This window comes from Lampris incognitus, chromosome 3, assembly GCF_029633865.1.
Source record: "Lampris incognitus isolate fLamInc1 chromosome 3, fLamInc1.hap2, whole genome shotgun sequence".
In the NCBI taxonomy this organism is placed as follows: Eukaryota; Metazoa; Chordata; class Actinopteri; order Lampriformes; family Lampridae; genus Lampris; species Lampris incognitus.
Window position 1 is genome coordinate 82,771,174 of NC_079213.1, and position 26,650 is coordinate 82,797,823.

At 45.4% G+C, this 26,650-nt stretch overlaps 2 protein-coding genes across 2 annotated transcripts in view; one reads left to right on the forward strand and one right to left on the reverse strand.

The window, feature by feature from the left end:
- The first annotated feature begins 1,765 nt into the window (after positions 1-1,765).
- myoc (myocilin) lies at positions 1,766-10,537 on the forward strand. Its single transcript, XM_056277596.1, has 5 exons — positions 1,766-2,650; positions 7,620-7,685; positions 7,882-7,974; positions 9,026-9,237; positions 9,350-10,537. The coding sequence occupies exons 1-5, from the start codon at positions 2,155-2,157 to the stop codon at positions 9,929-9,931; spliced, it is 1,449 nt and encodes a 482-aa protein (XP_056133571.1). The 5' UTR covers positions 1,766-2,154; the 3' UTR covers positions 9,932-10,537.
- A 399-nt stretch (positions 10,538-10,936) lies between these two features.
- Positions 10,937-26,650, reverse strand: part of prrc2c (proline-rich coiled-coil 2C) — an 83,907-nt gene continuing 68,193 nt past the window's right edge. Inside the window, exons 22-34 of the mRNA XM_056276959.1 lie at positions 26,440-26,532; positions 26,185-26,286; positions 23,317-23,491; positions 22,899-23,120; positions 18,877-18,998; positions 18,307-18,461; positions 16,914-17,145; positions 16,642-16,752; positions 16,329-16,523; positions 16,131-16,231; positions 13,529-13,655; positions 13,178-13,420; positions 10,937-13,046 (exon numbers count right to left, since the gene is read on the reverse strand). Coding sequence (XP_056132934.1) covers positions 12,786-13,046; positions 13,178-13,420; positions 13,529-13,655; positions 16,131-16,231; positions 16,329-16,523; positions 16,642-16,752; positions 16,914-17,145; positions 18,307-18,461; positions 18,877-18,998; positions 22,899-23,120; positions 23,317-23,491; positions 26,185-26,286; positions 26,440-26,532 — 2,139 coding nt within the window. The 3' untranslated portion in view covers positions 10,937-12,785. The remainder of the gene's footprint in view (positions 13,047-13,177; positions 13,421-13,528; positions 13,656-16,130; positions 16,232-16,328; positions 16,524-16,641; positions 16,753-16,913; positions 17,146-18,306; positions 18,462-18,876; positions 18,999-22,898; positions 23,121-23,316; positions 23,492-26,184; positions 26,287-26,439; positions 26,533-26,650) is intronic.

Consider the following 26,650-nt stretch of genomic DNA (forward strand, 5'->3'; position numbering starts at 1 on the left):
TGTGTGTGTGTGTGTGTGTGTGTGTGTGTGTGTGTGTGTGTGTTGGGAATATTTACATTGGTGAGTGGCTAACCTTGTTCTCTCTGCTAACTTACCCTGCCGGAGCACCCCTCTTCCTCTCACGTCCTTTGTACCCTTTGCCCTCGCCCTACTGGAGTGAAGGATCTGGGTCGGGGGATGTTTTTAGGATGTGGGTGGCCTGCGAGGTCAACAAAGATGGATGGACGAGGAACTCAAATGTCATGCCATTCAGAAATGAGAGGAGAGGGGAGGAGAAGATCTCCTTGGAGAACCGTGATGTGAAAAAAAGCCTTCAGGAGCCCAGACTATGAGTGGAAAGTGGAAAAAGTAGCAAAAGTGTGTGTGTGTGTGTGTGTGTGTGTGTGTGTGTGTGTGTGTGTGTGTGTGTGTGTGTGTGTGTGTGTGTGTATCTAGGCTGGGATTAGTATAACTGAGTTACTGACTGGACAGCAGAGGCCACCAGGGACCCTGAAAAATGGGGGTGGGGGGGCACCATGTTTGCACAGGCTCCAGTTTAAATGAGAAGTCATACCATGGCTTTACATCACCTGTTGACACGGAGTCTCTGAAGCTGCAATCATTATTGGTGAGGAACAATATTTATTGCAACAGAGCCCCAAACTACAGCAGCAGTGATGATGTCAAAGAGAGAAGACTCCAGAATGTCTTTGTAGGCAGCAACTGACAGAAAAGGGGCACTGGAAAGCTGACTCACAGCACAAGTTGATTCAAATTTCTCTGTGGATGAGTGAGAAAGCACCAGGTGGAGGTTAACGGACACACACAAATAACGTGCTTGCATATGCACACACACACACACACACACACACACACACACACACACACACACACACACACACACACACACACACACACACACACATCTCATCACAACAACCACAACAGTCCACTTAGACCACTTAGATAGATGCCACCTTATGGGGTTCAGCATCAGGTGTCCAGGTTATCCAGGCTCATAACCGTGACCCTTTGTAGTGATGGCCCTTTATTGCCTGCCTGTGGTACATTCTGGCCCCCTACCACTGTGAAAGAGGACTCTGTCTCCTCAGGAGGTAACCATATCCCGTGTGGACTCACTTTCCCTCCCTTACCGGGGGCCAAACCTCAGCATGTCGCCATAGACACGCACCAAAGAAGCAAGTGGTCTCTGTCAGAGCGACCGGGTCATACATGAGTTTTTATTCAGAATAAATCAGGAGAGACTCACAATGATGAAATGTTTATGTGTGGAGACATCGTCAAGTTGATTTGTACAAATGATGCCAGCTCACCATGTTGTCATGTTTGGGCTCTTAAAAAAAAAGAAGAAATGAAATCATAGCCTTTGACAAAAAGACTGATAGGTTTACATGCTCATGCACAGTCACACACACACACACACACACACACACACACACACACACACACACACACACACACACACACACACACACACACACACACACACACACACACACACACACACACACACACACACAACCATTTGTATGGAACTGGAATGTTTTTGTGTTTGAGACAATTCCCAAAACACACCACATCCTTTTACCCTCACTACCTCCTCCTACCTCTCTACCTCCTTTTCCCTCCCCCATTCTTTCTCCCTTTCTCCTTCTTTCCCTCCCCATCCCGTCCCTCTCATTAAGCCCCCCAAAACACACAAACACACACACACACACACACACACACACACACACACACACACACACACACGTTCTCCCTCCCTCCCTTTTTCCTCCCTTCCAGAATGTATAAATATCTGTGAGCTGTTGAGCAGGGCTCAGTGTTACGGACCTGTCCTGAGAGGAAACAGAACAAGAAAAAGAAAGACAAGAAGAAGAAGAAGAGAGTACAAGACAAAAAGATCATCCGATAAGAGCATGAAAAGAAGAGATACCTGAGAAAGTCATAGAAAAACTAGGACTGTGTTGAAAGTGATAAGACGAGGAATCCAGTGCAGAGGTGAGAAAGAGGAGAGCAGTTTTTCCACACCTGCTTAGAGAAGAGAGTGAAGAAGAAGAGTGAACATACCCACCAGAGAGTGGTATAGAGAGGAGCCTTCAGAACAAACCAGTACATTTAAGCCCTCATCTGAGTAGAAGAGCCATTTCCAGCATGTTACTGCTTCTGTACGTGTGCATGTGCACACTGCTGCTGAAAGGTGAAGCTCAGGACCGAGCGTCTCTGTGGAGGGGGAATGATCGAAACGGGCGATGCCTCTACACCTTCACCGTGCCCAGCCCCAGCGAGGCCAGCTGCCCCCAAACTGGAGGTCCAGAGGTGGAGGGTCTGAAGGCCAGACTCAGCCTGCTGGAGGCACTGGTGTCCAGACTGACTGGGGGGGAGATCGGGGTCCCCGGAGCCGGGACATCTGCAAGTCCTGCATCTCTGTCTGGGCTTCAGGAGGCTCTGAACCGGGCCATGGGAGAGAGGAGTCTGCTGCAGGGCGAGAAAGAGCGTCTTGAGAGGGAGGTGGAGGGGCTGCAGCGCAGGTTGGATGAGACGAAGCGGGAGACGGAGAAGCTGAGGAACAGACCGTGTCCCCCACACACGGCCCCAGTGCCAGTGAGCCCCCAGCTGCAGGACAGTGGAATGATGAGACCCGCAGGAGGTAGGAGATAAACCGCCTTGTCTCAAAACCAACCCACACATAGATATGACAGATATGTTAACCCACGTTGATGCTTCTAGATGACGTACAACATCCCTGTCTCTGTGTTATTTCCAGTTTTATGTATCCCTCTCATAATTAAGGTGTTACACCCAGGTGAAGTCACTGGCTGCAGGCAGCATATTGGTTATTCAGAGATCTCACTTTCTGCCCAAAGACTTACTCAGTGACTTCAACTCAAGGGCAATGGCTTAACCCTATCCCTAACCCTTAACGACGAGATGATGACACACAAATTTCATCCTTGTGTGGAATGTAATGCACATGCAAAGGCACACAAAATGCCAAGGGCATGACCAGGCGCTATGACCCTGTGCTCTGTGTGTGTGTGTGTGTGTGTGTGTGTGTGTGTGTGTGTGTGTGTGTGTGTGTGTGTGTGTGTGTGTGTGTGTGTGTGTGTGTGTGTGTGTGTGTGTGTGTGTGAGCATGCGTGCAGTGCATGCGTTTGTGTGTGTGTGTGTGTGGGGGGGTACAGGGCAGGGTATGGGTAGATGAGGATCTTCCCTAAAGCCAGTGGGACTCCTCACTCTTACCAATGTGGCTAGGATCAACAGAGGTGGGAAGGGGTCAGAATTCTCCAGCCAATGTCTTTGTCCACACTTATGGATGAGCCAGCGAGATAGATGGGGTTGATGTGTGTGTGTGTGTGTGTGTGTGTGTGTGTGTGTGTGTGTGTGTGTGTGTGTGTGTGTGTGTGTGTGTGTGTGTGTGTGTGTGTGTGTGTGTGTGTGTGCACTTATTCTTGTGAGTTGGATGGAATGCGTGTTTGTGAATATGTGTATGTGTGTGTGTGTGTGTGTGTGTGTGTGTGTGTGTGTGTGTGTGTGTGTGTGTGCGTGTATGTCTATGTTTTGGAGGCCACACGAGTCTGTGGGGGTAGGGGAGTGTAGGAGGGTGCAGTCTTGGTTTAGGTTTCTGCCCCCACCTTCCTCCCTTTTTTTGGCGGGGGGGGGGGCGGCAATCCAGAGAGGCTTTGTATTTATGACCAGCTCCCTCTTTTATGACTGGTGTTTCCCCCTGCATGGTGAGGTGGGTGTGAGGGATGACTGTGGTGGGAGGGTGGGGTGGTATTGGTGGTGTTGGTGGTGTGGTGGGGGATTGAAATGTGATGCTGACTCTTGAAGGAGAGTCCCATATACCGAGGTCTCACCTCTGGGGCTTTTGATGACACCAGACACAGAGACCCTGGCGGGGTCATGGTTTTTTTTTGTGTGGGTAGGAGAGGGGGGCAGAGAGCCGAGGGGACCCAAAGACATCATGAAACTTCTGAGGCTGGAAGGCTTGAGGCAGCTGATGGGTCACCTTGGTGCCAGTAGGGTTAAATTGCAGTTTTCTGTGTGTTTGCAGGGATGCAGTCAATGCACCAATTAGTCTGCACACCCCTCTATTTCATCCACCATTACTTCCTGTTCACCCACCATCTTTTTTTTTAGTTAAACCTCTCTTTCGCCCCCCCCCTTTGCCCTCTCTGCTCTCAGAGCATGTCGCTTGTTAAGGCCAGACTGCCAGCAACAGTAAATCTTCCCTTCCCAAATCCCCGTCCGCCCTTCATCGCTGATAACCTCTGCATCAGTAGAGTCTATATATTTCCCTGCATACTCCAGGTTATCTGTTTAGCTCCTCATGTTAGCACCTGCACAATAAACCACACAGAGAAGGGGCCCCTGGGAGAGCGGGGCAGATGGAGTATAGATTTGAGCCCGTGGTGGAAACGCATTACCAGGAACATAAAAGTCAGGAGTAAAACAATTTGGGCAAACATGGATTTGGAAGTGTGCACGTATGAGTCTGTGCATGTGTGTGTGTGTGTGTGTGTGTGTGTGCATGTGTGTGTGTGTGTGTGTGTGTGTGTGTGTGTGTGTGTGTGTGTGTGTGTGTGTTAGCGATGAGGCGTTAAACGTCTCTTGGCAGGTGGAAGATGCCTGTCTGCTCGGTTTGCACAGCAAGGCAACATTAACAAAACATATCCCTCCTCCCCCTCCCCCCGAGCTCCTTAAAAGGACACAACTTAAACTTGTGCTTTTGAACATGCTTCATGTTTACAAAGTGAAGACGTGGTCACAGTCTTCGGTGACACTCACCTTCTCAAAATATAGCTGCTAATTTAGTCTTCTGTCACATATCCTTTTCTTATGTCTGTAAAAATAAACCATGGCGCGGAAAATCTACCAGTGGAAATGGCAGTGCTCTGACATCCCTTTTCATCAGCTGAACTTTTATTTGACCAAGAAAACCCCGTTGGGTTTAGGAATCCATTTTTCAACAGAGATCTGGTCATCACTTGAATGGTAGGAACCCAAACTTAGTCTGCCCCAATGTCTGGTCTCGAACTCGCCCAGAGATCAACTCTTCCAGTTTGCAAAGAATTCAGTGAAAAGGGAGCCGAACACATGTTGCATGGAAAAGATACCAAAATAAAATAAAATAAAATACTTCCTGTGACTGTAAATGGTGATTTCCATCAATTCTCAAATTCTGGCTTAAGTTTCTTAAGTAGATGCTGAAAATTGGGCCTAAATGAGCCGCAGTCTTCAAAAATATTTTTTTGAATGGTAGGCTACTAGCAGGTGATGCAATAATAACACAAAGATCATCTTTGTTTTCATGGTTGAAGCCAACATTAAAACTTTGACATTGCAAACTGTACCGTGTTAATGGCTGTTCTGAGATTTCCAGAAGACTGAGGCGACACAACTAAATATTCATTTACACCATCACACAGATTGTTGTTACCATATAAATTAACATTCAACCCAGTTTAGCTTGGATTATCACCATGCAGATGACAAAAGCTCAGTGCTAAACAGGAAAATGCATGTGGAGTGACACGTGCAGGAAGCTGAGCCTTATCCGATCAAACAGCTCAAATGACAAAATAAGAACAAACAGTTCTCCAGAAGTCTTTAACCAGAGACTGATTAGACCTCTAATTGACCCCCTTCGGGGCAATTACAACCGTAATGTACAGATCCAGTCTGTGGGGTTCTTGGTGCTCTGCCTGTTTTGATAGCTATCACACATGCACGCACACATGTACGCACTCACACACACACACACACACACACACACACACACACACACACACACACGCAACCAGACTTTTGCCCGCTTGCCTCTGATGATGAACAGCGCTGTCCAGTGGGGTCTGGTTTGCAGTTGAGGAGAGTGCAGCGTGACAGCCCACAGTATAGAAACACTGACCTGCTCTCTTGAGCTTGACTGTAAAGCCAGCACTGACCCTGTTCTGTCTGAAATAGGAAATTTCCACATGTTGTACAGACTCAACCTTTACCTTTTGACTTCTCAAGTATTTTTTGTTTTTGTTTTGTTTGTTTGGAGCCTAAGTCTCCCCCATGGGCCATTGCTACCCTCCTCATGTTCCTCATCCACCCCATTACCAAAGCCACGCTCCTCTCTATCAAAACAGAAAATCAACATCAGCTCCCAGATGCGAGCATTTAATGTTGTTCTCTTTGTTAGCAAGGGTCATTAGGAGCCTCTGAACACTGAGGACCGTATACTCCGACATATGTGCAACACCGTGTAGGCGAGCGTGTCCTCAAACAAACACAAAACCCCATCAGTGCACAGAGTAACACACACACACACACACACACACACACACACACACACACACACACACACACACATACCACAAATGCCCCCAGGAACGCATTTCCATTCTCTCTTTCATCGGACTCGCTTTTCTTTTGTAAACGTGCTGTCACGTTTGTAACGTCAGAGGTCAGTGGACCGTTCACAGCGTTGCACCCACCGCCCGTGTCTTTCTGTCTGTTTACCAAACACACAGAGACATTTGACATTGACTTTGCGGTAATGCCTCCATGCATGTGAGTTTATGGGGGCATAACAGAGATGGAGAGAGGTTGGTAAATGAGGATAGTCTGGAGGAGGACAGCGACAGAGGCAAGGAAGAGCTACGTGGAGGAGAGGTGAGGGATCAGGTATGGCGGTCTGTTTTAGCTTTTAATCTTTTTCTTGTTATAATTTAATTGAGTTTTTGAAATCGAGGTGCTGATATCAGAATTTCTGTTTTTAGTAGCGATCACCATCGGGATGATGATTCTTGATATCAGTTAAGATTTAATTTCTGATTAGCAACAAATGACTTCCTGATATCAAAAACTGGCTTTAAAATTCCAACTCTTAAATGAATGGGGGGTTAAAATGGACTTTTTCCCATTTAATGTCAACCCATTTGAACCCTTTATCAACGATTTTCATTTTAACTGGTTAAAGATGAATTATAATTAGTTGTCATTAAATTTCTGATACCAAAAATGAATATTTAAACTAGGGAAAATTGTCATTTTGCATATCAAAAAGGAAATAAACATAACAAAAAGGAAATAAAAAGAGGTGGGGAGTCATCTGCAGTGGGGATGCCATGTTGACTCTGACCAGTAGCAGACAGTGATATGAGACTGGGTCAGTTTTGAGGACTGAACTTAACTCTCTCGGGTTGGGGGTAAGGTGTGTGTGTGTGTGTGTGTGTGTGTGTGTGTGTGTGTGTGTGTGTGTGTGTGTGTGTGTGTGTGTGTGTGTGTGTGTGTGTGTGTGTGTGTGTGTGTGTGTGTGTGTGTTGCGGTGGGTCAGTCCAGCGACCGTCTGACTCCACAGCAGCTGGGAATCTGTTCAAGGGTATTTGTTTCCCGCTTTTTACATTCCACCCTGTCAGTAGCACCATACCTACCCACCATGGGGCTGTGTGCAACGTTATCATAAAATGTTGGGTAAATATTGTTAAATTGCTGCCTCATCTACACAAGTCTGTTCCTAAACCATACCATGACCTGCAATGTATGCAGTAGGGGAGGTCAAAGCTAATCTCTCTCTCTCTCTGTCTCTCTCTCTGTCTTCCTCTATGGTTGCATGTGGGTGTATGTAGTATCCAGTTCTATGTCTCACCTGATCGGCAGACCCAACAGGCATGGAGACACCAGCAGTTTGAGAGGTAAGAAAAGATTACTCCTGGTTTACCTTTTTGGCCTGAACTTAAAAGGTTTTATATCCAAGTCCATTCATCTGTCCACCCCGTTCTCTCTCTCTCTCTCTCTCTCTCTCTCTCTCTCTCTCTCTCTCTCTCTCTCTCTCTCTCTCTCTCTCTCTCTCTCTCTCTCTCTCTCTCTCTCTCTCTCTCTCTATGCCAGACCCTGCATGGCACTATGGACATCCAGGGTTTCAGGAGCTCAAGGCAGAGGTAACAGAAGTACCTGCTCCCGATGCCTCTGAAGACAGCACAGGTCTGTCTTTGCCTTATACACACACACACACACACACACACACACACACACACACACACGTGTGTGTGTGTATTCCTGTTTAATCATCTTGTCAGGAGTGAACACTTCCACACTTAAGTCCTGGCAGCTCCCATCCCCTGCCTCCCCTCCACCCATTCCCCCTTATCCATCTGACCCTGCAAACATGACACTTCCCCCCTGCTGACAGCCTCAAAGCAAATACTGCTATTAATAATTCAGCATTTGAGGCGGAAATGCCAGAGTCATGCCAGTCCCTAAGTATGAGGGACTGCCCGGCTTGTCTCATAGGCCTGTCTCATAAATGTAAAAGGAAAGCAGGCCTAACAAGGATGCCACACACAGAGTCACTGTTTGTCCTTACACCGCTGGGTTTACCCGCTGCTGTGCTAGAATTTGTGCCACCGGACAGCCAGTCTCAGATGGGCTTTATCTTGCGATTTGATGGAGATTATGAAGAAATGTGTGGTCAGTGAACCATTCGATGTACACGTGCGCATCAAAACACGTGCACGTCATTTAATCTCAGGTGAGGCAATGCCACAAAGAGCAGTGACATGGTAATGTGGGTATTTATAAAGCATATTCATATCTAACCCTAAATCCAGTGCTACACGTCCCGGTGCACGGTGCCAGAAGGTATTTTAGAAAGAGGTAAATATAAAGCTTCCCTTATCATTTTTCCTAGCTTGAAGTGGCTGAGCGTCAGTGCCTGAGATGAGTTGTAGGCCAGCTGCTGTCCTCTTGGTACCGACTCAGATGGGGCTGGGGTTAACAGAGACGTCAGGCAGCATCTATAGGACTGCGGTGTGCCTCCGTGATGAGAAATGATCACCTCAACACATCGCTGTCAGATCGTCTTCCGTGTCCCGGATACACGCGGCTCCCCTGTACATTCCCTTCACCCTGCCAACCTTAACTCGTCTCCTGATCTCACCTTATGACCGCGGGTGTATGTCTCACTAATTTCCGTGTCCTCTCCATACACTGTACCCCCCCCCCCCCCACACACCCTCTCTCGCTCCCTCTTCAGGCTGCGGGGAGCTGGTTTTAGTGGGTGAGCCAGTCATTCACAGGAAGGCCGACAACATAGCTGGTAAATACGGTGTGTGGATGCAGGATCCAGAGGCAATGTCCCCCTACGGACCCAGGATGGTATGGCGCATTGACACTGTGGGCTCGGATGTTCGCAAGCTCTTTGGATATGAAGACATGGAACAGCTCTCCAAAGGCTTTCCCACCAAGGTAGATAGCACATGACTTGCCATTTTACACTCAGCGAGCACTAATTTCATCCCCTCACCCACCACCATCTGTCATGGACAGCAGTTAGTCACCTAATGCGTTCCCATTGCAGGTGCTGTTGTTGCCAGAGGCAGTGGAGAGCAACGGGGCCACTCTATACCGAGGCTCACTGTACTATCAGAGACGCCGCAGCCGCACCATTCTCCGCTATGACCTGGCCTCCGAGAGCATTGCTGCCCGCCGCGACCTGCCCCACGCTGGCTTCCATGGCCAGTTCCCTTACTCCTGGGGTGGCTACACTGATATCGACCTGTCGGTGGATGAACAGGGGATGTGGGCTGCCTACTCCACCAATAAGGCCAAAGGAGCCATCGTGATCTCCCAGCTGGACCCGCATAGCCTGGAGGTGAAGAAGAGCTGGGAGACCAACATCAGGAAGAACTCCGTGGCCAACTCCTTCATCATCTGCGGCAAGCTGTACACTGTGGCCAGCTACACGTCACCCAACACCACCATCAACTATATGTATGACACTGAAACCAGCCAGGGAAAGGCCATGGCTATACCCTTCAGGAACAAGTTCCGCTACAACAGCATGATTGACTACAACCTCGCTCAAAGAAAGCTCTTTGCCTGGGACAGCTTCCACATTGTGTCCTATACCATAAAGATGGGGCCCAAGCAGGTCAACTAGGGCCAAAGGTTTGAGAGACACTGAAAGTGATTGGTCAACCCACATAAGTAACAGGGTGCGAATGACAATCTCTCATCTGTCCGGCTTCAAAGACTTAGAGCTTCAGAGCATATCAGTGTAGTGGTCAGAATGTGAGACACCATCTTTAGTCATGTGTAAAATAGCTGAACTACCAAATTGCAGTGTGAGGTAAAGGGTCCCCCCTCACCCCCGCCAATCTCTTGTTTTTCTCCTAAGTGGGAAGGCTTTCAAGGTGGCACAGTCCACCGACATGTTTATAGAGTAATTATTTTTCTACTGTCTTTACATCAGTTGTGTGATTTTGATCTTTTCATGAATACCTACAGAGGGCAGAATGGTTTTCAACAAATAAAAGCAATTCCACCACAGAGGAGGGGTACAGAATGCATAAAGCCCCAAAAGCAATAAAGAAACCTGTGGCGTGTCAAGCTCCCTACAGTGATTCACCAGTTAAACATGTTTGTCGTCAAACATACTGCTTCCTCCCTTGGCATGTATTGAACTGTTGCATGTGCCTATGCATTGTAGTCATCACTCGGTGTTGTTCAAATTCATCATGTAATAAAACATGTTCCTAAACCATCAGTGACCCTGGATACCTGTGTGGAACTCTACACTTTGAGATTAAAAAAATAAACAAGCAAATCTTTCATCAGGTATTTTAATATCAGTTTGTTCATTATAGTATAAGTGCTACACAGAGACTTCTAGTGGCCTAATCTGGACCTTGCTGAAATCAGTTCAAATTCTGATTAAAAGAAATTGGGTATCTATCAAATGACCAACAAAAGAATAACTTTTTAACAGCATATTATTTTTATTAGTTTCTGTAACCAAACCAAGAGAATGTAAATAAGACCGTACATATTTTAATACAGCAATGAAACTCCTGTACAAGTAAAACAAAAAGGGAAGAAAAAAAAGAAAAAAGAAACAACCCCCCCCCCAAAAAAAAACAATCATTACCCTCCCTCCCTCCCTCATCCATCCTCCAAAGCAAGGACTCTCCCCTCCTCACCTTGCTGGGGGTTAGAGGGGAAGAGGGGTGTAGCCCCCCTCCCCCTACCGGGGTGCATACTACTGTACAACATTTCTGAAGGACCCTCATCACCACTGACCCCAAGATCCAAAATGAGCCCGTGGCAGGTAGGAGAGCAGGCAGAGGAGAGGCAGAGTCAAGAGAGAACAAGTCTGATTGCTCTCCTCTCATTGGTTTAAAGAAAAAAAAAACCCTAAATATTGTGTCCTTCTATCAACGCTTCTGAACTACAGAATCTTGAGTCTTTTTTCATTTTTTTGTCCCCCCTTTTACCTATCCTGCTCTTGTTCCCCTCTTTGCGAGGGCTCATGTACAAACACCCAAGTGTTCTACTGTTAGAAAATGAGGCCCCCTCAACCGTCCTATTCCTCTTAAGTAGCCCTATCCTGCTATATCCTAGCAAAGGGCACTGGACTCAGTCAATAGCAGCAGGTCTGGGTGCTTTACAGTAAAAAGTGTGTGTGCGCGTGTGTGTGTGTGTGTGCATGGGTGGGTGTCTGTGTTTTGAGAGAGAGAGAGAAACAGACGGCAAAGATGGGTGTGAGAGCAGTGAATGTATGTGCAAGAGCAGGCCCCGGCTATGAATGCCCGTCTGTAGTCACCATCTTTTAACAATTAGTAACTCCATTCAAAACCCTGCCGCCACTGCAAAAGTATTTCTAAAGGCTCTGTGACATCACCTTTGGGCTGCTTATCCTTTGGCTAAAATACACAGGAGAGATTTCAACTACAAGCCCTTTCTCCCAGTGTAGACCACATACACATTTGCACACCCTACACCCACGTATACCACCGCATCGGTATTCTCAGGCAAGGAGATGAGAGCAGAAGGCAGGAGCAAAGGCTCGCAGGCAGACTCCAATCAATGATTGATTTAAAAAAACAAATAAATGCAACTTCACATTTCCTCTCTGAGAAAGCAAAATGACAGAATTCCTGATTTTTCATCTCCGTTCGGTGAATATTGTTGAAACTGTTGGATGGGAGAGAGAGAGAGAGAGAGAGAGAGAGAGAGAGAGAGAGAGAGAGAGAGAGAGAGAGAGAGAGAGAGAGAAGGGTGTGTGTGTGTGTACGTACATATGTGTGGTATTGTGGTGCTAAGCTTTTTTTATTTTTATTTTTTAAACACACTTGCACACACGCACACATCTCTGGATTAGCAATGATGGGAGGACTGGTTGTGGGTGTGTGTGTGTGTTTGTGTGTGTAGGGTAGGGACACAAGCAATCCGTGATTCACTAAATGACATCCTCTTAAATAAGATTGTTCGTCCAACTACAAAAAAAGATTGAGTCATTCGATTAACAAAACAATATATCTGTCCTATTATATGTGATTCTACTTGGGGAAAAAAACAAGGGAATAGAATTAATAGAGCAATAAAAAAATGGCAAACTCAGCAGCGAATCTCATTTCTGACTCTCTCTCCGTTATCTACCACTGCAGTAGATTTTGTTTTTATTCAACAGCCTGTACAGCTGTTTGGTTCCCCACCTGAAAAAAAAAAAAAACATTAAAATACAACGAGGGAGAATCCAACTCAAATCCCCACACCTACAGCAGGGCCAGAGAAGGGGGACGGGGAGGGATGAGGACTGAGTGCACGAACAGAACAATACCCATTCCAAGTAACCAGAACCGTTTGGACCTAGCACATATCCCAAACCATCCCCTTCTATCCCCCAATCCCTCCCCTAGGGCCAAGAGAGTGAATGGAGCAGCTGGATTCTCTCCTCCACCATCAATCTTTTTTTCTTTCGTTTCTTCCTCTATCAGAAGAGGGTGCATGGCTCTTTACTTGCCCTCTTCTGGTTTGATGGCCTGGGGTTTTATGGGGCCAGTTCGAATGGGCTTGCCCGATGAGAGGGGGGGTTTGTCGGTGTCTGGGCGCTCAGAGACACCCACTGATTGGTGGTTGGGGGCCAAGGTGTCGAGGGGTGGCTTGCCGCCTTGATCCAGGCGAGCAGCTTTGCTGACTTGTGGGGCCTTGAGCTGCTGCTGCTGCTCTGAGAAGAACTTGTGAGTAGACTGGAGCACCTCAGCCCTCTGCTTTGCCTGGAGGAGGAGAGGGACACATTAAAAATCAGCCAGACCACCAATCATCACGTCAATATGTAGCCCTCCTACAAAGCAGTTAATCCAACATCTGATTCAGTCCATCATGACATAAACCCGAGACTACAGACCTTGAGGTCCTGCTCTGCCTTGAGAGCGGCCTGTGTGCCTCTCGGTGCAAGGGAGGGTCCCGGGGGTCCTCGAGGAGGGTGCTGGCTGTGCTGTGGATGCTGGGGTCGGGGATGAGGCATCAAACCCCCACCTACGTTGGGAGACATGGGAGGACCCATGGGAGAGCGCTGGACACCTCCTGCAAATGAGTTAGCGTGAGGAGGTCGAACCAGAGGAGATACGATGTTGGGCTGGGACAGAATCTGGGGGTGAAAAAAAAAAAGATAGTTGGGAGATTGGGAGAGCAGAACATATGATTATTGACCATTTCTATAAACACATTTTCTATGTTTACAATATATCAGTACAACCTGTGGGTTGAACTGCCCAGGGAAGTGCTGTGTCATTCTCATTCCAGCAGAGCTGGGCTGGAACTGTTTCTGGTACAGCATGCTGTTCATCTTACTGGACTGGCTACTGGGAGAGGTGGAGCTAGCCCTGTAGTACAGTCAGTGGGGCAAAAACATCAATGTTGTCATGACAAATATGATGAAAACAATTTATCTTAACCTGAATAAACCAGTAAGCCATGTCATCTTTCAAAAGGTGCTATGTGTACAACGTTACCCGAATCCTGACCCCTACTGTTCAGAGATGTAAATGCCACCAAATCAAAGCAAGACAAATGATCGAAATGGAAAGGAAGCATATACTCAAGTGTCAACACATGATGCCATTTTTGAACACCCTCATTGGATATTGTTATTTGCTGAGGACTGCAAGTGCGAGCCATGTCTTTTTTGGAGCAGTGTGTGTGTGTTGGGGGTGTCATAAACAAAAACATCTCAGCCTACCCAACTTCTGTGTTTTTGAATGCAGAAATCTGGGCAATCGGGGTGAGTCCTGTATTTTGTTTCCATCAGTACCCTTCAGTGACCCCCATTGATATTTACTAGTCATATTATGCTTCAGGCAAATATATTACATATAGCACCTTCAAGTTAGAAGAATGTGGGTGGATCTGTGTGAAAATGAGACAAATGAGTGTCTGTTAGCTTGGGAGGGAGTATCCTTGAATGTGCATGTGATTTGAAAAGAAAACGTATGTTAGGGTAAGACATGATGTGTGTAATCCTATGAGTGTGCACGTGTGTGTGCACAGTAAGACCAAGTTATTACTAGGAATCAGGTTGTTGGGAGTAGGGCTGCAACTGATGATTATTTTCGTTATTGATTAATCTATCGATTACTGTTTCGATTAATTGATCATTTAGTCTTTGAAATGTCAAAAATAATAACAGATGCAAAGAAAGAAAGCCACTTTATTTTGTCATTGTATTCTTACAACGAATTGCATTTTTGCAACGAATTTGTTCTCTGCATTTAACCGAACCCATTGTATAGGAGCAGTGGGCAGCTGCAGCACCGGGGGACCAACTCCAGTTCTTCTTTCCATTGCCTTGGTCAGGGGCACAGACAGGAGTATTAACCCTAACATACATGTCTTTTTTTGATGGTGGGAGGAAACCGCAGCACCCAGAGGAAACCCACGCAGACATGGGGAGAACATGAAAACTCCACACAGAAAGGACCTGGGCTGGCCTGAGGTTCGAACCAAGGACCTTCTTGCTGTGAGGCAAGTGCTAACCATTGGGTCACCATGCCACCCCAAATTACAAGTTCCCAAAACACAAAGTGGTGTCTTGCAACTGTTTACTTAGCCTGACCAGCAGCCAAAACAACCCCTTAAAGTATTGATTTCATTAAAACATTAATTGGAGAAAGTCAAGCAAATCTTATCATCTGTGAAGCTGTAACCAGCAAATGTTAGGCATTTTTGGTGTGGGAAGATGTTGGTGTGAGCTCACGTTTGCGGCGGCCACATCCAGTGCAGTGTCTTTGTCCACATCTGCATCTAAATTTGTGTCTTCGTGTGAAGTTTTTTATTTTGTTCGCCAATTTTTTTCCGTTTAATGGCTAGGAGAGCTGGCATTGGATCGGTCCTTTCCGGAGCTGTACGGCCCTGCCTGGAACTGTACCCGAGAGGAAACACTGAGGTGGTCTGGGGGCGGCCTCGCCTACCGTCGACTGTGTAGTGTTTTTGTCTGTGTCGTCATGTGGAGTGCGGGGGTGGAGTGTCGAAGGTGTCTGGCTGGGAGAGCTAGCGTTGGATCGGCTCGGGGAGCCTGGTCTGCTTCGTCTGATGGGCCCAGGGACCACGGCCCCTACCTGGAGCTGTGTCCAGGGAGAAAACACCGAGGCCGGTCTGACAGGATGCGGAAGCTGGGCAGGCTAAGCTAACTGCTAGCCCATGCAGACCGGCAGTTGCAACAGTCATCCCTGCTGGTGTTTGTTCGTTGGACAGAGGAATTTTTTGGACTGCGCTGCACTGAGTGGACTGTGTTGTTAACTGTTGGTGGTTTTTTTTTTTTTTTTTTTTTTGCTTTGTTCTCTCTGTTTTTGGTGGTGTCGTTTTTTGGAAATTTTAGATGTGTGTTTTTCATGTTGCACTGCTGTGGGCTGGGAGAAACGAAATTTCGTTTCTTTGTGTATGCAAGTACATGTAAGAAATGACAAATTGTTCCTGATTCCTGATTTTACTTGACCAATGACTAAAATGATTATTTCATTACCAATATTAATAATCGATAAACTTTTTGTCGACTGACTAATTGATTAATCAACTAATTGTTTCAGTGCCATCTGTGAGTAGACCTGCTAGTGTGTGTGAGAGAAATAGTGTAAGAGAGGGAGAATATCTTGATGGCAATAGGAAGTGATTAATATCCTGTAACTGTGTGTGTGTGTTTGCGTCGAGAGAGATTGAAAGAGATAATGGGTGGGAAGGAACAGTATTTTGGTGTAAATGGGACATTTGTGTAATCCTGTGGAGATGTATGAGAGAAAGACAAACAGAAACTTTGCAAGAGGGTATGGGATGGGAGGTGCTCTGTGTGCATATGTGTGAGATACCTGTAAGGGCTAGAGGTGGGTGTAGTGCTCCTGGCGCTCACAGGAGGAGTCCCAGGCTTCACATCCATCCCACTGCCGAACAACTTCAGGTCCATGTCGATCTAGAAAGGGACAAACTCATTTAGAGACATCAGATCTTGGGTTATAATGTAGCGAAATATTTACACCAAATCTGGCAGGCAAACAAAGTTATATTACCTTGCTGGTTGGAGGCTGCATCATGCTGTGGTTAGGCCCCATGATGCCCCTGTAGGGCTGGGAAACAGGGGGCTGTCTGTTGATGCTGGGGGGCTGAGCCTGCGGAGGAGTAGGGGGCAGTGCCAGAAGGGGCTGGCCTCCTCCTGAACCAAAGTTTGGCAGGGACAGCTGAGAGCCAGGCAGAGGGACAGTCACCTTAGGACAGGCAACATGCCAATGTTACATAGAGAGTGAATGGTATGTGTATGATGCAACAACAATCTGATGAAAATAACACAGAAGTGAGAAATGAAGCTATATGTGCATTTGTTACCTGTTGCATTGCTGAGCTGGGAGATTGGGTGTTGCTATAGTAACTACTCTGGCCGTGTTGTTGTACCTGTCCTGAGTACATATTTGAATGCTGATTCATCCCCTGCCGAGCCTTACGCACGCACGCGCGCACACACACACACACACACACACACAGGTGTCGTCCATACACAAGTATTAAGAATGAGAACTGTAATATCATTGTTAACAAGACCATGTAGAATACACAAAAGGATGGAATTAATCTTTAAGTTGTACTGCACTGGCCTATACCTGCAATAAGTGTGTGTCTATAAGCTGGGAGCCTCCCATGCCGGAGGGCTGGTTCAGCTGGGGCTCAAACAGAATGGGGATGTGCGGTTGGGAGGAAGGCTGCTGATACGCCAGGTTGGACTGAGGTTTGCCCAGTTCAGGCGCCTGAACCCCAGGGTAGCTGTGTAGGGAGGGTCCTGACAACATCATGGAGGGCTGAGACAGGCTGCTCTGCATGAATGCCTGCTGAGACCTGAGGGAAGTCAAGTAAAGAAAGGTTGGATCAGCGGATAGGGGTGACTAACCATACTACACATCTTTACAGTACTGTACAAGTCTCTCTGAACTTGATAATGTGAAGGCTGCAATGTATATAAATATTTTTCTGTATTCACCTGATCATATTCCTACTTCTAATCTGACAAGGTAAATATCTACAATAGTTTTTGCCCAGAAACATTTATTGATTTCTGTATTTGCCTTTAAACAGGGTATGAACTATGGGGGAGTCACAGGGAGCTTGGGTCCTCATGGAAAGACAGGTGCTTATATGAAAACAAGTTTGGGGAAATTTTGGGGTTCTCTAAAATGTTAAATTGTTTTTGCCCCAGTTTTGCTATGTGTATTTCTATAGTTTTCTTTAGCAATTAATTATTTTGTACATATATTCCTGAATTAAAAATGCAGGCATTTTATGAGAGTAATTCATCATTCACTATGACGATCCAGCTGTGTTATTCCTACATCACCATCCATACATTGTGATGGTAAATGGACCATAAGAGAAGAACTTCCTTATTGCCGCATGGCCTTTTCATTTGACCCATCTATTTCTTATTTGCTAGGAAATTATTGTGCCCTATTCTATTTGGCAGTGTTGTTACATATGTGATGTTTTTCTAATATTTTTATTTGAGACACAGATCTGCTGAGACAGAGCAAGTGCTTATATATGCTTGCATCATGGATGTTTTGTTGCCAATGATTTTGCAAGTCCTCTCTGAGACCCATCTCCCTAACAGCAAAAAGTGTGCTCCCCTAAAACTGCAGTCCAGTTCAAACCCTGCCTTTATAGCCACACTCTCTTGCACATAACTAGCTACAAGAATATTTGCACATCTCTGAACAGCTGGCAATACTCACTAGCCACACAAACCAGTAAAGATTATGTGTATCTTTTATTGATACTGGTGTATTTTGTTTGTTTATTGCTGTTGTTCTGAACATCTGATTGCATTATCACATTCGGTACTCTTGACTTATGCCTGTACTTCTCTATGTGTTTCTGACGACCCAATTTCACCTAAGGGTTTACTTAAAGTTTCATTTGATCAGAAGTTTATCCTTCAGCTGCACTGCATATAACAGATGTGCTTTGTGACAGGGAAAACTACAATTCAAAGTGCTGTTTTACCTGTAAGGCTGCAGTGAGGAGCTGAACAGGTCCTGTGGCTGGGAGACTGGAGGACCAGTGCTGAGTCCTAGCTGGGCCTGGTGGGTGTGTTGGTGTTGGGGCTGCCCCTGCAGTGGGGCGTAGATGGGGATGGGAATCTGCTGCACTGCTGTTGGCTGCATGGGGGAAAGAACAGAGACAATATAGGTGATAAAATATTTATGAAACAAATAGTTAAAATCTTCAGTGTAGAGGGTCTAAATCCCATTCAAACCCTACCACTCTGTAGCTGTTAGTTTGAGCATTTATGTTCACACCAGTGGTATTACAATAATGGGATCAATTGTTAATAATTCCATAGTACTCATAATTTCCCTGTCATTAAAAAAATGCCTCAAGTATGGCTCCATATGCCTTTAAATTAAATTAAAAGGGACAATCAGGTCTGTTCATATGTAGCTCTTGAGAATCCCAACTTTAGTGCCACCAGCAGTGATTTTTCACTGACTGAAATGCCTCCACGTTATTGCTATCAGAACATAATTGGTTTGCAGCTCTTTAGTGTTCCTGACTTGACCCGGACAGTTGTACCTGTGAGAGCCCAGGTTGGAAGCCTTGCTGCTGAGCCAGGGAAGGAGGAGCTAAGCGAGGGTGGGGCGTGCTGAAGAGATGGCTAGTGTCCATGTAGAAGGCTGGAATCTGGGCTGCAGAACCTGAATAGACACAAATCATCAAAGACTTAACCAGTACAAAAAATGCTCATCAAACTCATTTACAGAGCAAGGTGAAATACATGTTCATGCATAGACTTTATTATTATATAACCTCGAGAATAGTGTGTAGGGTAATCCTATTATTGATCTGACTGAATAATTGCCACCTATGCTTACGGTGGAGGCCAACAACTTTTAGAGGCTCCAGGTCTACGAAAAGAGTAAAATGGAAAAGGACAAAATAACCAAACTGTTCCGCAAATGATGATTTAAATATGCCTAACCCTGTATAATTAAAAACCCTTTAGCAAAATAGGGCTGTGGGTCTATCCACGGGTAATCTCACACACTTCTGGACCTATCAGCCTAACCGTTTTTTTTTTTTTTTTGCAGTTACGACTGTATGATAAGAACCTCTCATGGTTGCGGTGATTCAAAACCATTGAAGAACATTTGTTCTTGCTACTGCCACTCCCTCTCTTCATTCAATCTCTAGCTTGCTCAACCAACGCTTTTCTCTGTCACTGCCTGATCTAAGTCAACTGTGCATATGCGCGACTCACATCTACAGTTGACTCAGTTCGGGCAGCAACACGATCAAAAGTTATTAAAAGAATTTTGATAATCCAAAAAATGTGTAAAATATAAAGGAACAACTTCCCCTAGGGTGCAGTCAAAACAGGAAGTGTTGCATATTCTTGTCGCTGCCCAATCTGAGTAAATCATGGATGTGAGTCATGCATGTGCGAGTGTTAACGGTTTACCCAGCTTTATTATATTATGAAAATAAAGACAGGGCTAGGGTAAGCCCAAAATTATTGCTTAGCAAACCTCTTTTTGGAAAGTGCAAGTTCATATTAGACTTGGGTGCATTCGTGCAAGGGTCTGCCTAAGAGGTAGTGCATCCACAGACTGACAGGTAAAACGTTCTTATTAAGTAGATTTTTTTTTAGCTTGAGTGCTGCATATTAAAACCCCCCCATAATTCACATTCAACTGACTTGGACGCTGCACAACAGTCTTATAATGACAAGAAAAACACTGGTTTTTCTGTCCATGTGTGAGTGTATCTACCCGCTGCTGATCTCGAATACTACTACTGGGCCTGTCAGTCTAAATTTTTTTTTGCATACTTATGATTGTTTGATCAAGGACCTCTCATGGTTGTGGTGATTCAAAACCTTTGAAAACCTGTTTTATACTGCAATTGGGTGCCAACTCCTCAGTCCTTTTTCACCCAAGTCTGAGCACCAGAGAAGGGGAGATATGCTGGCAGTGCCTCTGTATTTTCCCTTCTTCAGGTAGGCAAAAAAGGGGTGGTTTGTTGCGAAGTCCATGTTCCGCAGAGGGGGAGATACACCTGACAGGGATCTGCACTCTTCTAGTTTTCAATGTAGCATGTTCAACTCTATGTGGCATCCAGGCTTATCCAATAAAATGTCTTTACTACCTCCTCTGGTCAACATCCACAAATCCAGTGAGTGTGCAAAGAACCAACATCTAAATGAGTGTGTTTTATTTTGGCTTAGGTAATAATGGTACCAATGTGGACTCAACAGCATCCAGCTTTCTCTGACAGAGGCTAATGAACTATGAGCCAGCTGACACTCCACTGTGTGGGTTTATAGTAGAACTGCCAGCCAAAATTTGAAGGTCAAAGTGCCATGACTGTTGCTACAGCAGGGCAGAAACACAAAGCTGTGAAGCAAGGAGGGGAGTGTAAAAGCTAATGTGTGTATGCTGTTGGTGATTTTTTTTTGTGTGAAAATCTAAACAGCATTTCCAATTTCAGAAAAACATTTTACATTCATTCAACTCAACAACACCTACCACCACCAAAGACATCCCTTTAAAATAATAACAAGGGACCCAGCATAGCAATAGGTCTGGCCAAATTTTCCAAAAGTCTTGACAAAGTAAATTTGCATATATTAGGGTGCCCTGGTGGCTCACGTGGTAGTGCGTGTACCACATGAGGCTGAGTCCTTACTGCAGCAGCCTGGGCTCAAATTCAGCCCAGGCCCTTTGCTGCATATCATCCCTCTCTCTCCCCTGCCTTTCCTGTCTCTCTCAACTATCGCTATCAAATAAAGGCGGAAAATGCTGGAAAAAAAAACCTTTTTTTTTTTAACTTACACTAGTTTGGGAAGACAGGACTGCCATGAGGATAATGTGTTAAGTCTAAAACTACTCTGACTTACAATAGTGTCAGTATTTGGGGAGGAATTACTTTAGACATGATCTATACTACTGCTACTGCTACTACTACTACTACTACTACTTTCAGCTGATCCCATTAGGGGTTGCCACAGCGCAGGGGTGCCCAACTCCAGGCCTCGAGGGCCGCAGTGTCTGCAGGTATTTGTTCCAACCATGCAGCACTACACCACCTGATTTAACTAATTAGCTCACCTCTTAGACCAAGGAGGGAAAGGAATTACTTAAATCAGGTGGTGTAGTGCATGGCTGCAACAAATACCTGCAGACACTGTGGCCCCTCGAGGTCTGGTGTTGGGCACCCCTGCCATACTGGATCGTCCGTTTCCATCTCTTCCTGTCACACCAGCCACCTGCATGTCCTCCCTCACCACTTCCATAATCCTCCTCTTTGGCCTTCCTCTTCCCTGGCAGCTCCATATTCAGCATCCTTCTCCCAGTATACCAAGAATCTATCCTCCAAGCATGTCCAAGCCATCTCAATCTTGCCTCTCTTGCTTTGTCTCCAAACCATCCAACCTGAGCTGTCCCTCTAATATACTCGTTTCTTATCTTGTCCTTCTTCGTCACTCCCAATGAAAATTGTAGCATCTGCAACTCTGCCACCTCCAGCTCTGCCTCCTGTCTTTTTGTTAGTGCCACTGTCTCCAAATCATACAACATAGCTGGTCTCACAAAAATTTTATAAACCTTCCCTATGACTCTTGCTGGTACCTTTCTGTTGCAAATCACTCCTGGCACTCTTCTTCACCCACTCTACCCTGCCTGCACTCTCTTCTGCACTCCCTGTTACTTTGTACAGTTGACCCCAAGTATTTAAACTCATATGCCTTCATCACCGCTACTCCTTGCATCCTCACCATTCCACTGTCCTCCATTCATGCATATGTATTCCGTCTTGCTTCTACTGACTTTCGTTCCTCTTCTCTCCAGTGCATACCTCTATCTCTCCAGGCTCTCCTCCACTTGCAACCTACTCTCGCTACAGATCACAATGTCATCCGCAAACACCATAGTCCACAGACACTCCTGCCTGATCTCGCCCGTCAACCTGTCCATCACCATTGCAAACAAGAAAAGGGTCGGAGCCAATCCGTGAGGTAATCCCATCTCCACCTTGAACCTATCTGTCATTCCAACTGCACACCTCACCACTATCACACTTCCCTCACACATATCCTGCATCACTCCTACATACTTCTCTGCAACTCCCGACTTCCTCATACAATACCACACCTCCTCTCTAGGCACCCTGTCATATGCTTTCTCTAAATCCACAAAGACACAATGTAACGCCTTCTGGCCTTCTATTCTCAAAGCAAACATCGCATCTGTAGTGCTCTTTCGTGGCATGAAACCATACTGCTGCTTGCTGATTGTCACCTCTTCTCTTAACCTAGCTTCTATTACTCTTTCCCATATCTTCATGCTGTGGCTGATCAACTTTATACCTCTGTAGCTGCTACAGTTCTGCACGTCACCCTTATTCTTGAAAATCGGTACCAGTATACTTCTCCACTCCTCAGGCATCCTCTCACTTTCTAAGATTGTGTTAAACAATCTAGTTAAAAACTCCACTGCCATCTCTCCTAAACATCTCCATGCCAGATGTGCTTTTTCCTCACAGCCAGCCTGCATACAAGCACGTGTTGATGCACTTCATCAGAACTCTCTTGTCCTCACCTGCTGCAGACTGGGAAACGTAGACCTGTGGCGCCTGCTGTTGCTGGGGCAGGAGGGGAGGCACACAGCCCAGCTGAGAGAAACTGCTGCTACTGCTGCTACTGCTGGAGGAGGACAGGCCACTACCCTGCAGCTGCTGGGGCTTCACTTTACAGATGTTAGGTGGGTCGGAGGCTGTCGTGGTCTTGGTGCTCAGGGATGATGTGGTGTAAGTCCCAGAACCTGCAAGGTGAGAAGGAAAAAATAATCTATGAGCACCGAGAATTATAAACAGTTGCTTTGAAACAACCGAAGATCAGTTTACAATAAGATGGGCTGACATTGTATCTCTGTCATGGATAACATCAGAACCACTCAAGTGAGGAAGTCTGTGGATGACCTGTGTGGAGGATATGAATCTAGCTTGAGATAACTTTACCTGACAGTGAAGTGCTGGGGGTAACTGAGGCCACAGGGATCTGTGGCATGGAGGCGGAGGAGAAGGAAGAGTAGGAGGAGGCGCAAGAGGTGATGGGGGAGGAAGAGGAGGTGACGGGAGAACTTTTTTCCACCAGACTAGGGGAGTTCTCCCATGCCTTTCGAGCCGATTCCATCTGAAGGAGAGACAGGTATCCATGAATGAGGGCTGGACGATTATGGCAAAAATCAGTCACGATTATTTTGATTGATACTGAAATCCCGATTATTAAACATGATTATTCATTGATTTGAAAACATATGCGTTTATTGAACCATTAAAACACGATGACTTTGAACTTAAAATATAACTGAACTGAAAAACAAGAAATAAATCAAAATCAAGTAAAAAAAATATAATAAATAAAAAAAAATAGTAATTGTAAAAACAACAAATAAAAATAAATATCACCAACTATGCTTTAGTACATTCATAGCCACAACCTACTGCAAAAACTACTTAACACGCTTTGTTATAATCAGTATCAATATTAAAACGGTTAGCATGCTGCTGTAGAGACATCTTTTGCAACGTCAGCACGACATTCATCATACAGGGCAGGCAGTGCAACTCTGCTGAAATGTTTACGTGATAGCAACACGTAACGCTTGTCCAAAGTGTTTAGTTTCTTGAAGCCCCTGTTGCTAACGGTACTGATAGGGCACATGTCTTTAGCTAGCATGAATGTTACAGCATCTGTTATCTCTTGATGTCTCCGGGAGCTGATGGGATATGCGGTGGCATTGTTAGAGAGTGTCCTTAATAGAAGACTGTTGCAGTCGCACTGGCTGAAGTTGACGAGCTTTTACTTTTTTGTGTCTTTTGCTCCTTTATAGCATTGTCATAGACCACTTTATGAGTGGACTTCAGGTGATTAAACAAATTGGTCGTGTTGCTTTGGGGTGCAGACATGACCGTGTGACAAATCTTGCACACTATTTTAGTCTGTTCCAAGTCCGACTCCTTGAAACCAAAATGCTTCCAGACGAATGAATTGGTTTTACCTTGCTTTTCCACCACAGGCCGCCTTTCTGCCATCTTCTAAACGTTTCACTCGAAGATTGAAAAACGCACGCTGCCCCTCCAACCTCTTAACACGAACGGGAAAAGTGAAACTGTTTGAGCTTTAGGGGAGGGGTGGGGCACAAAACTAGCTGGAAATGACAGGTGCACTGCATTCACAGCACAACCTAACACTGGCCTACACACCGTGGCATGCGGCATAATAATCGTTTTACTTCGATTGTCTTGTTTTTATGATTGAGGGAAGCCAAAATCGTAATTGAAATTGAAATTCGGTTAATTGTCCAGGTATAAATGAGAAATACAGTGCATGACCAGGGGATTGATGATTCTCAGAGGGGTGCAGTACCAAAACGGACATGGGGTGGGGGGTGGGAACGACACAGCAATGGGCCATAAAAGACACTCTTCTCACTGAATGTGTTTTATATGTCATTTAATATGTTTTAGGCTATGGTCACACATGGTCACAGGTGAATGACCATCGCCTGCCGAGCCAAAATTCGTATTTTGTCATGCTGAATGTGGGCAGTGCAGGATGTGATGCACACGGAAATCAGTTTGTTGGTTAGTAGTCCATTTGAGTAGTTGTGGTTGTTGGTCATAGTATATGAGCGGTTGTTGGTTTTGTGATAGGAAAATGCACACCTAAAGCCAGACAAAGATATATAAATGTTTTCACTTAATTGTCTCACTTGTAAATGTTATCATAGTTTTATGGACAAATACGGAGGAAGAACATTGGTGTACAAGTTATATTTGTATACCGCGAAATATGAACTGATGTTATTAATACATTTTCCATTTATTTATGTTCAATGCCTGTCTTCCAACTCACTGCCAGCCAGGCAACATCTCTCTTGTGGGGCGGTTTGTAGTTTTCACAGGCAACGTTGTACAATACCGGGTGGTTAGACATAGCAACAATCAAAGGCTCCTCTATCCTGGTTCACTAAGAAAACTACTGCCAATTACAACCAAGTTGGGTCAACCATACGCATTTCTTTGCTATTGGTTCAGGCTTGCGGATTCACCAGTCAAAGTTCACCGAAGTTGAACTCCACATGAAGCAAAGATGCAAATTTCTTTCACCACCGGAAGCGAATGTTTTATTCGCGCCTTCACTCGCATGGAATAGAAGTGAATGGGAGGCGAATATTCGCCATGTTAATTACGCGCATGTGTGACCGTAGCTGTTTGACTAATTTTACATCGTTGACTCATTTTAGATGTCCGTTATAGGTCCTAAAATTTTATTCATTTTCTTTGTTATTATATTCTTCAGTAAAACGAGCTATACAAAGTGTCTAGATTGATATGTATAATGTTGAATTAGCCTTATTTTGATTTCTCAATGAGCATATGCATCAAGTTATTGTCACAGAACAGTAGAAATGTTGACATATTCTAAGGCCAGATATAATCTGAAAACTGAAGCATGAATGAAGTATAATCATTTATAGGAGATGCTGGCAATGAAACAGATTAGGCTGCTTCCTCTGTTGCAATTTCTTTTTACCCATAATCCATCTCTGGCTTAAAAAAAACCCTATAGCAGCAGTTCAAAATGTCTGCCCGTTGGTCCTTTGATTAGTACTTCTGTGCAGCAATGTAGAAGTCCAATAGAACTGTACTGGTGGCGCTCTTAGTAGTTGCTACAAGTTTTTACAGAAGTTCTCTAACCATGATGCGCAAGGTTTATTTATGTCTTTCCATCAGTTTTTCATAAACTAGTTTCAGTGAAGCATAAAACCTACTTTTGGCTATTTTTCAAAATCCTGTGTATGTGTATAACCATCCACTTACCTTCAGTGTGAGGTCAACAGTGGCAGGGGAGACTGTACTGAGGCTGGAGCTCTGCTGCAGGGCCTCTCTCCGAGGGAGGGGCAAGGAGTGGGGCAGCGCCACCTAATGGGACCAATGGAAAATGCTTTAATAACATTATTCCTGTAGTGTTAAGGGCTGCTTTGTCATATCATGCCATTCTTTTGTATAGTCGATGCTGTGCGATGAAACTTGATGCTTTGAATAGTATCTTGGAGGAGACGGATGTGCGCTCACATTAGCTACCAGACTCTCCTCCATTTTGCTTCCTCCTGTTGGAACACTGTCAGCCAGGGAAGAGGAAGGGGTGGTGTAGTCCGTCACTGACTCCTGGGGGGGAAACGTACAAGCACGTACTACTCAAGACATATACAGTAATTGTTCTGTAGTCAAACACTTTTTAGTGCCCAAAACCTTAGTCTTAACAGGAAGTGATATGGTTGTGCCT

Excerpts from the sequence above, each read along its gene's own strand:
- myoc (XM_056277596.1), top strand. The coding sequence starts at position 2,155 with ATGTTACTGCTTCTGTACGTGTGCATGTGCACACTGCTGCTGAAAGGT. Across the intron at positions 7,686-7,881 it reads AGACACCAGCAGTTTGAGAG|ACCCTGCATGGCACTATGGA; the intron begins GTAAGAAAAGAT and ends TCTCTATGCCAG. Across the intron at positions 7,975-9,025 it reads TGCCTCTGAAGACAGCACAG|GCTGCGGGGAGCTGGTTTTA; the intron begins GTCTGTCTTTGC and ends CTCCCTCTTCAG.